This window comes from Chiloscyllium plagiosum, chromosome 42, assembly GCF_004010195.1.
Source record: "Chiloscyllium plagiosum isolate BGI_BamShark_2017 chromosome 42, ASM401019v2, whole genome shotgun sequence".
Classification (NCBI taxonomy): Eukaryota; Metazoa; Chordata; class Chondrichthyes; order Orectolobiformes; family Hemiscylliidae; genus Chiloscyllium; species Chiloscyllium plagiosum.
In genome coordinates this window covers 758,346-771,572 of record NC_057751.1, presented here as the reverse complement: position 1 = coordinate 771,572, position 13,227 = coordinate 758,346, and the positions used below count along the sequence as shown (strand labels likewise).

Here is a 13,227-nt window from a genome sequence, read left to right as displayed (position 1 = left end):
TAATGCTTTCTAAATTGCTCCATCCAGCTTCATACACCTCCCTTGCCGTCCAGCCACTTGTGACTCAGATGTTTTGGGCCACTGACCATATATTGAGGCAAGTTTCAGGAGACCCATGTCAAATAAATAAATCTGTCTGCACTGAAATTGCCATTTTTATCAAAATGCATAAACCACGCAACTGCATCAGCATCATTTCCTGTTTTAATTTACACTTTTGTGATAATTAAAATGCTGGGAATTGAAGAGCTCAACTGCCTAATGGCCAACTTGGAAAGACAATGGCATTAAACTCAAACATACACCATCAACTACAGCTATTTCTGAGCAGCATGGCAGAAGCAGAGAGGAAGAAAAGTTGATTTATAAGCAAGGCTGGAAGACTTGGGCTTTCTCTTTCTCTCCCCCAACTGTTTCTCTCCTCATCTCAAAAAATAGCATCCCAGTTAAAAAAGTAAACTGGTAAATAACCATTTACTGAGAACTCAGTTATCTACAAACATCTCCATCAGTCAGGTAACATCATCAGTGAGCCTCCGGTGAAGCACTGGTTGTATAGCCCGCTATTTATTTATGTGTTTAGGTTTCCTTGGGTTGGTGACGGATTGTCTGTGGTGATGTCATTTCCTGTAGTGATGTAATTTCCTGTTCTTTTTCTCAGGGGGTGGTAAATGGGATCCAAGTCTATGTGTTTGTTGATAGCATTCCAGTTGGAATGACACGCTTCTAGGAATTAACGTGAGTGTCTCTGTTTGGCTTGTCCTAGGATGGATGTGTTGTCCCAGTCGAAGTGGTGTCCTTCCTCATCTGTATGTAAGGATACTAGTGAGAGTGGGTTATGTCTTTTTGTGGTTAGTTGATGTTCATGTATCCTGGTGGCTAGTTTTCTGCCTGGTTGTCCAATGTAGTGTTTGTTACAGTCCTTGCAAGGTATTTTGTAAATGACATTAGTTTTGCTCATTGTCTGTATAGGGTCTTTCATGTTCATTAGCTGCTGTTTTAGTGTGTTGATAGGTTTGTGGGCTACCATGATGCCAAGGGGTCTGAGTAATCAAATTCAATGATTCAGACCACTTGGCATCACAGCAGCCCACAAACCCATCAACACACTAAACCAGTAGCTAATGAACATGAAAGACCCTATACAGACAATGAGCAAAACTAATGTCATTTACAAAATACCTTGCAAGGACTGTAACAAACACTACATTGGACAACCAGGCAGAAAACTAGCCACCAGGATACATGAACATCAACTAACCACAAAAAGACATAACCCACTCTCACTAGTATCCTTACATACAGATGAGGAAGGACACCACTTCGACTGGGACAATACATCCATCCTAGGACAAGCCAAACAGAGATACACACGAGAATTCCTAGAAGCGTGTCATTCCAACTGGAACGCAAACACATTGACTTGGATCCCATTTACCGCCCCCTGAGAAAAAGAACAGGAAATGACATCACCATCCCAACAAAACCTAAACCCATCAATAAAAATCAGGCCATACTACCAGTGCTTCACCAGAGGCTCACTGATGATGTTACCTCGTATGGCGATGAAACGTCTGAAAACAAACTTCCCAGCTCAGCAAGCAAACTTACATCCAGATACCAGTTAACAATTAAACAACTATAGTCTTAGATTTGACACTTTGCAGACTCTGATCTGTGAACCAGATCTATTTAAACTTATCACCTGTGTTTGTGCACATGTTTGCTGCCACATTGTTATTACTCTTTTTTGGGGTTAGTAGGGTACACAATTCATCCCCTTTCATTAAACAACCCATTAGTCGTTGGTTCCTTCATTTTCTAGTGAACTAGGATTTAATTGTAGTATGATAGCAGTATGACAGACAGAAATAAAAATAATTGTTGTGACCAGAAGAGAGGGGTTTAAAAGGAAAGGATCTGATTCCTCCTTTTCACTTGATTGTAACAGTATGCCTGTTTGTACATGGGCCATCACCAGCTGTACAGGATCAGGTAGACTTGACTGCGAGCAAGAATATTACATCCAGATGTGCTCCAGGTGTTTCTTATTTACTACGCTTGTCTGTGAAGCAGTAGCCTCCAGCATGAGCCCGAGATTTACAGATTAAACACAGCATAGAGGTGTTTATATTCTGAAATGCAGAGTGCGCAGAATCACAACAATAGGAAAAGCTTGCCAGAACTTCTCCTGTCTCACTTCTTCAGCTCATTTCCAAGGGATTTGAAAAGGGAGGAAAGCAGTGAATTAATTTGAATGAGTTATATCTCGCCAAAATTAGATGGGACTCAAACAAACACTTTTAAAGTTATTCATTTCTCTGTCACTTTTGGTTGCATGTCATTTATCAGCTCCATCCGCGTAAATCATAAAGAAGCTTCAAAATAAAGGATCTTACGGGACAACGGCCAGTTGAACCATTGTGTGAATGATGTCAATGAAGCATTCAATTAATCCCATTCTTTTCGCACTGCTGTCCAGCATTTATTTACAGCAAGTCTGACTTCCAAGTGGAGCAATACAGAGTAAAAGACTTCAGAATTAAGAGGAATTAATCCATGTGGTAGACCTACCAGGGGAAAACCACAGTGGTCAGGTCTCTGGCACTGAGCCTGGTTCTGTGGCTCAGAAGGGAAATGGGGAAAGTAAGAGAGCAATAGTGATAGGAGATTCAATGGTGAGGGGAACAGACAGGAGGTTCTGTGGTCATGAACGAGACTCCTGGCAGGTATGTTGCCTCTTGTGTGTCAGGTCAGGAATGGCTCAGATCGAGCCTATACGCTTCTTAAGGGGGAGGGGGAGCAGCCAGAAGTCGTGGTACACATCGTTACCAATGACATTGCTCAGAAAAGGGGTGGGGACTTGAAAAGTCAATATAGGGAGTTAGGTTGGAAGCTAGAAGGCAGGACGAACAGAGTAGTAATCTCAGGATTACTACTGGTGCCATGCGCTAGTCAGGCTAGGAACAGAGAGCGAGTGCAGCTGAACACGAGGCTGCAGAGTTGGTGTAGCAGGGAGGCTTCAGATACGTGCATCATTGGGATACCTTCTGGAGAAGGTGGGACCTTTAAAAGGAGGACGGGTTGCACCTGAACTGGAGGGGCACCAATATCCGAGGCAGAAGGTTTGCGAGAGCTCTGTGGGAGGGTTTAAACTAGTTTGGCAGAAGTGGTGGGAACCAGAGCTAGGGATCAGAGGATGGGGTAGCTGGTGAACAGGCAGATACAGGGGGCAGAGAATCTGTGAAGAAGGCTAGACAGGTGATTGGGCAAAGTTGCAGTCAGTGTGATGGGTTAAAGTACGTCAATTTTAGAGACTTTATAGAGACTTAGATATTACAGGGGGCAGGAATGGTTGTTGGATGTTCCAGGATTGAGATGTTTCAAAAGGAATAGGGAGGGAGGTAAAAGAGGTGGGGGTGTGGCATTGCTAATCAGCGATAGTTTCACAACTGCAGAAAGGGAGGTCGTCGAGGAGGGTTTGTCTACAGAGTCAGTATGGGTGGGAGTCAGAAACAGGAAAGGCGCTGTCACTTTCCTGGGAGTTTTCTATAAATCCTCAATAGCAACAGAGACATGGAGGAGCAGATCGGGAGGCAGATTTTGGAAAGGTGCAGAAATAACAGGGTTGTTGTTATGTCCCACTTTCCTAATATCGATTGGAACCTCCTTAGTTCAAATACTTTGGATGGAGCAGTTCTTGTCAGGTGTGTCTAGGAAGGGCTCCTGACTCAATATGTAGGTAGGCCGACGAGAGGGGAGGCCATTATTGGATTTGGTGCTTGACAACAAACCAGGTCAGGTGTCAGATCTCTCGGTGAGAGAGCATTTCAGTGATAGTGGTCACAACTCCCTGACCCTTACTATAATCATGGAGAGGCATAGGAGAAGACAGTATGGGAAAGTATGTAATTGTGGTGGGGGAATTACAATGCTATTAGGCAGGAACAGCGCCTGGAGTCAGAGAAGGTAACGGAGGTCCTTGAGGAATATTTTGCTTCAGTATTCACTACTGAGAGGGACCTTGTTGCTTGTGAGGACAGTGTGAAACAGGCTGATACGCTCAAACAAATTGATGTGAAGAAGGAGGATGTGTTGGAAATTTTGAAAAACATGAGGCTAGATAAGTCCCCTGGGCCAGATGGGATGTACCCAGGAAATGAGGGAAGAGATTGCTGCGCCTGTGGCAATGATCTTTATCCACTGGAGTAGTGCCAGATGATTGGAGGGTGGCAAATGTTATTCCTTTATTCAAGAAAGGGAATGGAATAGGGAATTACAGACCAGTCAGTCTTATGTCTGTGCTGGAAAAGCACAGAAGGTCAGGCAGCATCTGAGAAGCAGGAAAATCGACGTTTTGGGCAAAAGCCCTTGGTTGGCATTATTGGAGAGGATTCTGAGATACAGGATTTGTTATTGCTTGGAAAACCATAGCTTGATTTGAGGTAGTCAGCATGGCTTTGTGAGGGGCAGGTGCTGCCTTAGAAGCCTTACTGAAGTCTGTGTGGATGTGACAAAACACAATGATGAAGGTAAAGCAGTGGCTGTAATGTACATGGATTTTAGCAAGGTGTGTGATAAGGTTCCCCATGGTAGGCTTATTCAGAAAGTAAGGAGATGTGGGGTACATGAAAATTTGGCTGTCTGGATACATGGAAGACAGAGGGTGGTAGTAGGTGGAAAGTATTCAGTCTGGAGCTCAGTGACCAGTGGTGTTCCACAGGGATCTGTTCTGGGACCTCTGCTCTTTGTGATTTTTACAACTAACTTGGATGAGGAAGTGGAAGGTTGGGTTAGTAAGTTTGCCAATGACACCAAGATTGGTGGAGTGGTGGATAGTGTCGAGGGCTGTTGTAGGTTGCAACGGGACATTGACAGGATGCAGAACTGGCTTGATAAGTGGCAGATGGGGTTCAACCTGAAAAAGTGTGAAGTGATTCATTTTGGAAGATCAAATTTGAATGGAGAATACAGGGTTAAAGGCAGGATTCTTGGCAGTGTAGAAGAACAGAGGAATCTTGGGCTCCATGTCCGTAGATCCCACAAAGTTGCCACTCAAGTTGATAGGGTTGTTAAGAAGGCGTATGGTGTGTTAGCTTTCATTAGCAGAGTGATTGAGTTTAAGAGCCATGAGGTTATGCTGCAGCTCCAAGAGCCCTGGTTGGGCCACGCTTGAAATATTGTGTTCAGGTCTGGTTGCCTCATTATAGGAAGGATGTGGAAGCTTTAGAGAGGGTGCTGTCTGGACCAGAGAGCATGTCTTTTGAAGAAAGGTTGAGGGAGCTAGGGCGTTTCTCATTGGAGTGAACAAAGATGAGAAGTGACTCAATCGAGGTGCACAAGATGATGAGGGGCATAGATAGAGTGAATAGTCAGGGACATCTTCCCAGAGCAGAAATGGCGATCCCAAGGGGGCAAAAATTTTAAGGTGATTGGAGGGAAGTTCAGGGGAGATGTCAGAGGTTAGTTCTTTACACACAGGTGTCTGCATGGAATGCACTGCCAGCGGTGATAGCAGAGTCAGACATATTAGGAACATTTAAGTGACTCTTGGATAGTCACATGGATGATAATAAATTGAAGGCTATGTAGGTTAGTCTGATCTTAGAATAGGATAAAAGGTCATCACAACATCAAGGGCCGAAAGGCCTCTACTGCACTATCCTGTTCTGTGTTCTGTGTTCTAAAAGCTGGAATATGAAATGTTCTGTCAGCAATTTTAGGTAAATATGTTTTTTTAAAATCTAATTCTTGTAACGCAAGGACTGCTGACAATGTCAACATTTATTGTTTCATCCAAGTTGCCCTGAGAACGTGGTGTTGTGACTCTTACCTCATCCGTGGTAGTCTTCGGTACATCTCAGTGACTTGTTCGGCTCCTTCACAGAACTAGTCAGAGTCAGTTATGTAGATGCAAAATTGGAGTCTTGGACAGGCCCAGATTGCTCAAGGATTGGCAGGTAACTTTTCTGAAAGGGCATAAGATACAGTTGAGCTCTTTTACAAAATGAAGAATTTCCATGGTGCTAATTTTGCACAATATCATCCTTTCAAAGAGGCAATCCACTCCACAGACAATTCTTCATGCAAATATTTCCATGTCTGACTGTCAGTTTTAACTCTGCTTTGCACAGTCCTGAATTGGCTTTCTTTTAATTAGTGTTAATGTGTTCTGAACAAGTAATTTTATCTTGGGATGAACATTATTTCTCACTCAGGCGCTGTAAGGCAGCAGTGCTAACCACTGTGCCACCGTGCCGCCCACAAATTGGCTTTCTTTTAATTAGTGTTAATGTGTTCTGAACAAGTAATTTTATCTTGGGATGAACATTATTTCTCATGAGGACAATAACACTAATGATAGATGGATGGTTTCTTGCCAAATTTCAGTGGCTTTACTTTCATTGACAGTGAGATCCCAATATATTTCTTGCACTTGTGTGTATTACATGTTTCTTCTCTTGAGATAAACATAGTCATAGAGTCAGACAGCATGGAAACAGACCCTTCAGTCCTACTCATCTATGCTGACCACGTTTCCCAAACTAAACAAGTTCCACTTGCCTGTGTTTGGTCCATATCCTTCTAAACCTTTCCTTTTCATGTACCTGTCCAAATGTCTTTTAAGTGTTCTAACTGTACCTGTATCTACTCCAAAGGGTTTTTACAAATACATTAAGGACAAAGGGTAACTAGGAAGAGAATAGGGCCCCTCAAAGATCAGCAAGGTAGCCTTTGTGTGGTGCTACAGAAAATGGGGGAGATACTAAATGAGTATTTTGCATCAGTATTTACTGTGGAAAAGGATATGGAAGATATGGACTGTAGGATAATAGATTGTGACATTTTGCAAAATGTCAAGATTACAGAGGAGGAAGTGTTAGATGTCTTGAAACGGTTAAAAGTGAATAAATCCCCAGGACCTGATCAGGTGTACCCGAGAACTCTGTGGGAAGTTAGAGAAGTGATTGCTGGGCCTCTTGCTGAGATATTTGTATCATCGATAGTCACGGATGAGGTGCCGGAAGACTGGAGGTTGGCAAACGTGGCGCCACTGTTTAAGGGTGGTAAGGACAAGCCAGGGAACTGTAGACCAGTGAGCCTGAACTCGGTGTGGGCAAGTTGTTGGAGGGAATCTTGAGGGACAGGATATACATGTATTTGGAAAGGCAAGGACTGATTAGGGATAGTCAACATGGCTTTGTGCGTGGGAAATCATGTCTCACAAACTTGATTGAGTTTTTTGAAGAAGTAACAAAGAGGATTGATGAGGGCAGAGCAGTAGATGTGATCTATATGGACGTCAGTAAGACATTCGACAAGGTTCCCCATGGGAGACTGATTAGCAAGATTAGATCTCATGGAATACAGGGAGAACTAGTCATTTGGATACAGAACTGGCTCAAAGGTAGAAGACAGAGGGTGGTGGTGGAGGGTTGCTTTTCAGACTGGTGGCCTGTGCCCAGTGGAGTGCCACAAGGATCGGGGCTGGGTCCTCTACTTTTTGTCATTTACATAAATGATTTGGATGTGAGCATAAGAGGTACAGTTAGTAAGTTTGCCAATGACACCAAAATTGGAGGTGTAGTGGACAGTGAAGAGGAGTACCTCAGATTACAACAAGATCTTGATCAGACGGGGGTTAGGCGATTGGAATATTGCGTGCAATTTTGGTCTCCTTCCTATCAGAAAGATGTTGTGAAACTTGAAAGGGTTCAGAAAAGATTTACAAGGATGTTGCCAGGGTTGAAGGATTTGAGCTACAGGGAGAGGCTGAACAGGCTGGGGCTGTTTTCCCTGAAGTGTCGGAGGCTGAGGGGTGACCTTATAGAGGTTTACAAAATTATGAGGGGCATGGATAGGATAATTGGCAAGGTCTTTCCTCTGGGGTCAGGGAGTCCAGAAACTAGAGGGCATAGGTTTAGGGTGAGAGGGGAAAGATATAAAAGGGACCTAAGGGGCCAAGTTTTCACACAGAAAGTGGTACGGGTATGGAATGAGCTGCCAGAGGAAGTAGTGGAGGCTGGTACAATTACAACATTTAAAAGACATCTGGATGGGTATATGAATAGGAGGGATATGGGCCGGGTGCTGGCAGGTGGGACTAGATTGGTTTGGGATATCTGATTGGCATGGATGGGTTGGACCGAAGGGTCTGTTTCCGTGCTGTACATCTCTATGACTCTATATTTCACCATGCCTTTGCAGATCAACACAGATTTCATGGGGACTGTAGATTGAGAGCAATTATTGGAGGGTAAATCTATGTCTGGCATGTGGGAGGCTTTTAAATGCCAGTTGATTAAAGAGCAGGACATGTATGTCTCTGCAAAACGTGAAGATAGGGATAGCAGACTTCAGGAACTACGGATGACAAGGGAAATTGTAAGCTTGAGTCAAAAGGAAAAAGGAAGCCGACACTAGGTCTCGGCACCTACAAACTGATTATGCCCTTGTGGGGTCTAGAGAAATTAGAAAGGAGCTTAAACATGGAATTTGGAAGGCTAAAAGGGGCCATGAAATATCTTTAGCAAACAGGTTCAAGGAGAATCTCAATTTTTTTAATGCCTATATTAGAAGAAAGAAGGTAGCAAGGGAAAAACTAGGCCCACTCAGGGACAAAGGAAGGAAGTAATGTGTGGAGCCAGAGCAAAAGTGTGAGAGATCCTTAAGAAGTACTTTACATCAGTATTCACCAAAGAGAGAAGGTCATGACTGATATTGAGATCAGGGATGAATACTCTAGAAATGTCAATATATTGATGAAAGAACTTTTGGATGTCCTAAATTACATTAAGGTAAACAAGTCCCTTGGGCCAGTTGGGATCTGTCCCAAGTTACTGCGAGAGGCAAGGGAAGAAATAACTGGGACATTAGCAGGCATCTTCACATCTTCATTGACAACAGGTGAGGTTCCAGAGGACTGGAGATTAGCCAATGTTGTTCTGTTGTTTAAGAAAGGAAGCAGAGATAATCCAGGAAATTGTAGGCCACTGAATCTGATGTCGGTGGTGGGGAAGCTCTAGGAGAAGATACTGAGGGACAAGATATGTGCACATATGGAAGAAATTGGACTAGTTAGTGACAGACAGCATGGTTTTGTATGAGTAACCAACCTGATTGAATTTTTTTGAAGTGGTGACAAAGATAATTGATGAGGGAAGGGCTGTGGATATAATTTATATGGACTTTAGTAAGGTATTTGATAAAATCCCATGTGGCAGATTGTTACAGAAACTAAAGTCACATGGGATTCAGGGTGGTCTGGCTAGATGGAAACAAAATTGGCTTGGTCACAGAAGACAGAGGGTACCGGTGGAAGGGTGTCTTTCACAATGGAGACCGGTACTTGGTGGTGTTCCACAGGGGTCAGTTTTCGGTCCTTGTTGTTTGTTGTGTATAGAAATTATCTGAAGGAAAATGTGAGTGTCTGATTCATAAATTTTCAGATGACACGAAGATTGGTGGAGTTGCTAATAGTGCCGATGATTGTGAAAGGATACAAAAGGATATAGATTGGCAACTTGGGCACAGAAATGGCAGATGGAGTTTAATCCAGACAAATGCAAGATGATGCAGTTTGGATGATCAAATTGAAGTTTGAATTCTCCTGTAAATGGCAGAACCCTTGGGAACATGAATATGCAGACGGACCTGGGCATGCAGGTCCATGGTTCCCTAAAAGTGGCAACACAGTGGCCAAGGTGATGACGAAAGCAGACAGCATGCTTGCCTTCATCGGCCAGGGCATAGAGTACAAGAGTTGGCAAACCATGTTGCAGTGATATAAAGGTCAGGCAGCATCTGAGGGGTAGGAGAGTTGATGTTTTTGGCATAAGCCCTTCATCAGCAATGAGGATCTGATCTCCAGCATCTGCAGTCCTCGCTTTCTCCTGCGGCTATATAAAACCCTATGAGGCTGCATTTGGAGTATTTGGTCACCACACAACAAGACAGATGTGGAAGCTTTGGAGAGAGTATAGAGAAGGTTCACCAGGATGTTGCCTTCTCGAGGACATTGGGTTTGAGGAAGGATGAAACAGATGAGGATTGTGTTCACTGGAAAGATAGCGGCTGAGAGGAGACCTGTTAAAGGTCTACAGAGCTATGAAAGGCCTAGATGGGGTGAATAGTCAGAGGCTTTTTCCCAGGGTTTAAGTTTCAATTACAAGGGGGCAGAAGTTCAAGGTGAGAGGTGGAATGTTTAAGGGAGATGTGCGAGGGAAGTTTTTCACGCAGAGAGTGGCAAGTGTCTGGAACACACTGCCAGAAGAGGTAATGGAAGCAGATACATTAGTGACATTGAAGAGGCATCTGGATGGTTACATGAATCAGGAGGGAATACAGACCCAATCTTTTAGCTTAGTTAGGGCTTGGTGATCGTCACAGACTTGGAGGGCTGAAGGGCCTGCTCCTTTGCTGTACTTCTCTCTATTCTTTGTTCTTAACTGCTTAAAAATTTCCCAGTCTCATTGTAAGTGTAAGGAGCAGACAGGTCGAAGATCGAAATAAGTAAATAAAGAAGTGTTGTCAGAATTTTATTGGTTAATGGTGAGAGAAACACAAAAATGGTTGCAGTAGATCTGCTGCCAGACCCATATGTAATTATCATGAAAAATTCACTCTGGAGCAGTTTCACCAGATCTTTGGTCTTCTCTGGATTCCTCAGCTATAGCTTCTTCAGCAGATTTTAACTCTTCCTTTGAATGATCAAATACTGCTTCTTCACCAGATTTTTGATCTTCCTTTGATTGTCTGCTCTTGTTTTCGCTATTAGGTTTTGTTATCTCTAATTGTCCAGTGACAATTTCTTCATGTATTGAACCTCTTTCGAAGCTTCCAGTTGTGGTTACTTTGTCAGGTTTTGGTGGCACCTCAAACATTCTCACCAATGAGGTTTCACTGGATTCTGACACTGCCTTTGCTTGTTCAGTTGCTGTCATGTTAACAGATTTAGTTTTGTCCTTTGGATGCATGTGCAATTCAGTCGTTCTTTTGAAATGTTTCCACTGGTCAATCACAGCCCTTTCCAAAGTTTTTAACCTGTTTTTGGAGGCACTATTGTCTTCGAAAACTCTGTCTGTGCCCAAAATGTGCCTGTCCTCAATTGGTTTCTCCTCATCTTTGACTAATCTATTCTCACTCTCAGACTCATGACCATCCTTTGGAACCTTTGTGAATCTTATGGAATGTTTTCTGGTCAATGTGTGCAATGGAATAAACTTGGAAGAGTAATTTCTGTGACAGTAGGTGGAAGTAGCCATGGTTTGTGTGTCGTGGAAGGGCACAGTGCACATGATGAAGTCCGTCATATTAAGTTCAAATAAAGGAGAGGGATTTGTGATGACAAATCTGAAAGAGAACAGCACAAATCACTTAGAATCAGAATGACGCAATACAAACGGAGATTATTCAGCCTGCTGAACTTGTGCTGGCTCTTGTTTAGGCTGTACAATCTGTCCCACTTTATTGCCCCTTCCCATAGCCCAACACGTTTCCTTTTAAATTATTCACCTAATTCGCTTTTGAATGTTACTTTTGATCGTATTTGCACTTTCTTTAAAAACAGCTCACACCAACTTCGCTCACAGAGCCAAAAGTGGCAAATTGAAGCAGTGGAATTTGGTGCCATGGTTTGGTTATCTGTCCAAAAAACTTTCTTTGGCTTGTTTTTGTTTTACACTCCTGTGGAGAACTTGAGGATATTTCTTTTCTTGAAAGATATCAAATTAATGTGTGCAGTTCACTTCCGATGAGACTTTACCCAGAGGGAAAAGCCAGTAATAACACTTGGAAATGGACATCCTGGTCATCCCAGGTTTCCAATTATAAGAATATAAGAAAAGGTGGACTAGTATGTTTTAATGGATTTTTCTTCCTGAAGCATAAAGATTCCACAGCATCATTCTGCAGAAGGGCAATGGGATTATGTCCAGTGTCCTGGCCTCAACTAGCATCACCAACAAAGTAGATCATTTGGCCATTGGATCACTGTTGCTATATTTGGTTGGTTGCCACAATGTCTGTGTCACAACAATGATTTTGTATTAACTCAGCTGTCCTGACTGAAGTTTTGAGTCAATGCAACAGACTGATGTATGCAACTGGTACATGCAACTGAGGTAAGTGACTAAATAATTTATTTTTCATAGCGGCGTCAGTCTGTGTAGTGTTGATGAGCACAAAAGCAATTCTGTTTTCCTTGCACTATATCATGGTGCCTAACAGAACACATGAGTAATGTCTGAATTACTTTAATGGCCCAGGCAAATGCCACCTCCTATAGTACTCCACTAGTCAGTCTAGGTGAAGTTCTCAGCTCCCTGGAGTGGACCATGCAATCCATCAGCTTCTTAGCTTAGACATTACCCACTTGAGTGAAGTTGACAGTAAGATGGAGGCGGAGGTCGGGGTGGAAGGTGTTAGTGTAGTGGATGAACTGTTCAACCTCCTCGTGGGAGCACGAGGTAGCGCCGATACAGTCATCAATGTAGCGAAGGAAAAGATGGGGGGTGGGGCCAGTGTAGTTGCGGAAGATGGATTGTTCCACATACCCTACGAAGAGGCAGGCATAGCTGGGGCCCATGCGGGTGCCCATGGCTACTCCTTTTGTTTGGAGAAAGTGGGAGGATTGGAAAGAAAAGTTGTTCAGGGTGAGGACCAGTTCGGTCTCATCTCGGCATACCTCGACACGGTCCTGTCCCCATTAGTCCTAGAACTCCCCACCTACGTTCATGACACCACCCACGCCCTCCACCTCCTCCAGGATTTCCGCTTCCCCGGTCCCCAACGCCTCATCTTCACCATGGACATCCAGTCCCTGTACACCTCCATCCCCCATCACGAAGGACTCAAAGCACTCCGCTTCTTCCTTTCCCGCCGTACCACCCAGTACCCTTCCACCGACACCCTCCTTCGACTGACCGAACTGGTCCTCACCCTGAACAACTTTTCTTTCCAATCCTCCCACTTTCTCCAAACAAAAGGAGTAGCCATGGGCACCCGCATGGGCCCCAGCTATGCCTGCCTCTTCGTAGGGTATGTGGAACAATCCATCTTCCGCAACTACACTGGCCCCACCCCCCATCTTTTCCTCCGCTACATTGATGACTGTATCGGCGCTACCTCGTGCTCCCACGAGGAGGTTGAACAGTTCATCCACTACACTAACACCTTCCACCCCGACCTCAAATTCACCTGGACAATCTCGGACTCCTCCCTCCCCTT

General features: G+C 43.8%; 1 protein-coding gene across 1 annotated transcript in view; it reads right to left on the bottom strand.

Moving 5' to 3' along the window:
* Positions 1 to 10,531: 10,531 nt before the first annotated feature.
* Positions 10,532 to 13,227, bottom strand: part of LOC122542962 (calcium-activated potassium channel subunit alpha-1-like) — a 108,174-nt gene continuing 105,478 nt past the window's right edge. Inside the window, exon 28 of the mRNA XM_043681103.1 lies at positions 10,532 to 11,352. Within this exon, the coding sequence (XP_043537038.1) occupies positions 10,620 to 11,352 (733 nt within the window). The 3' untranslated portion in view covers positions 10,532 to 10,619. The remainder of the gene's footprint in view (positions 11,353 to 13,227) is intronic.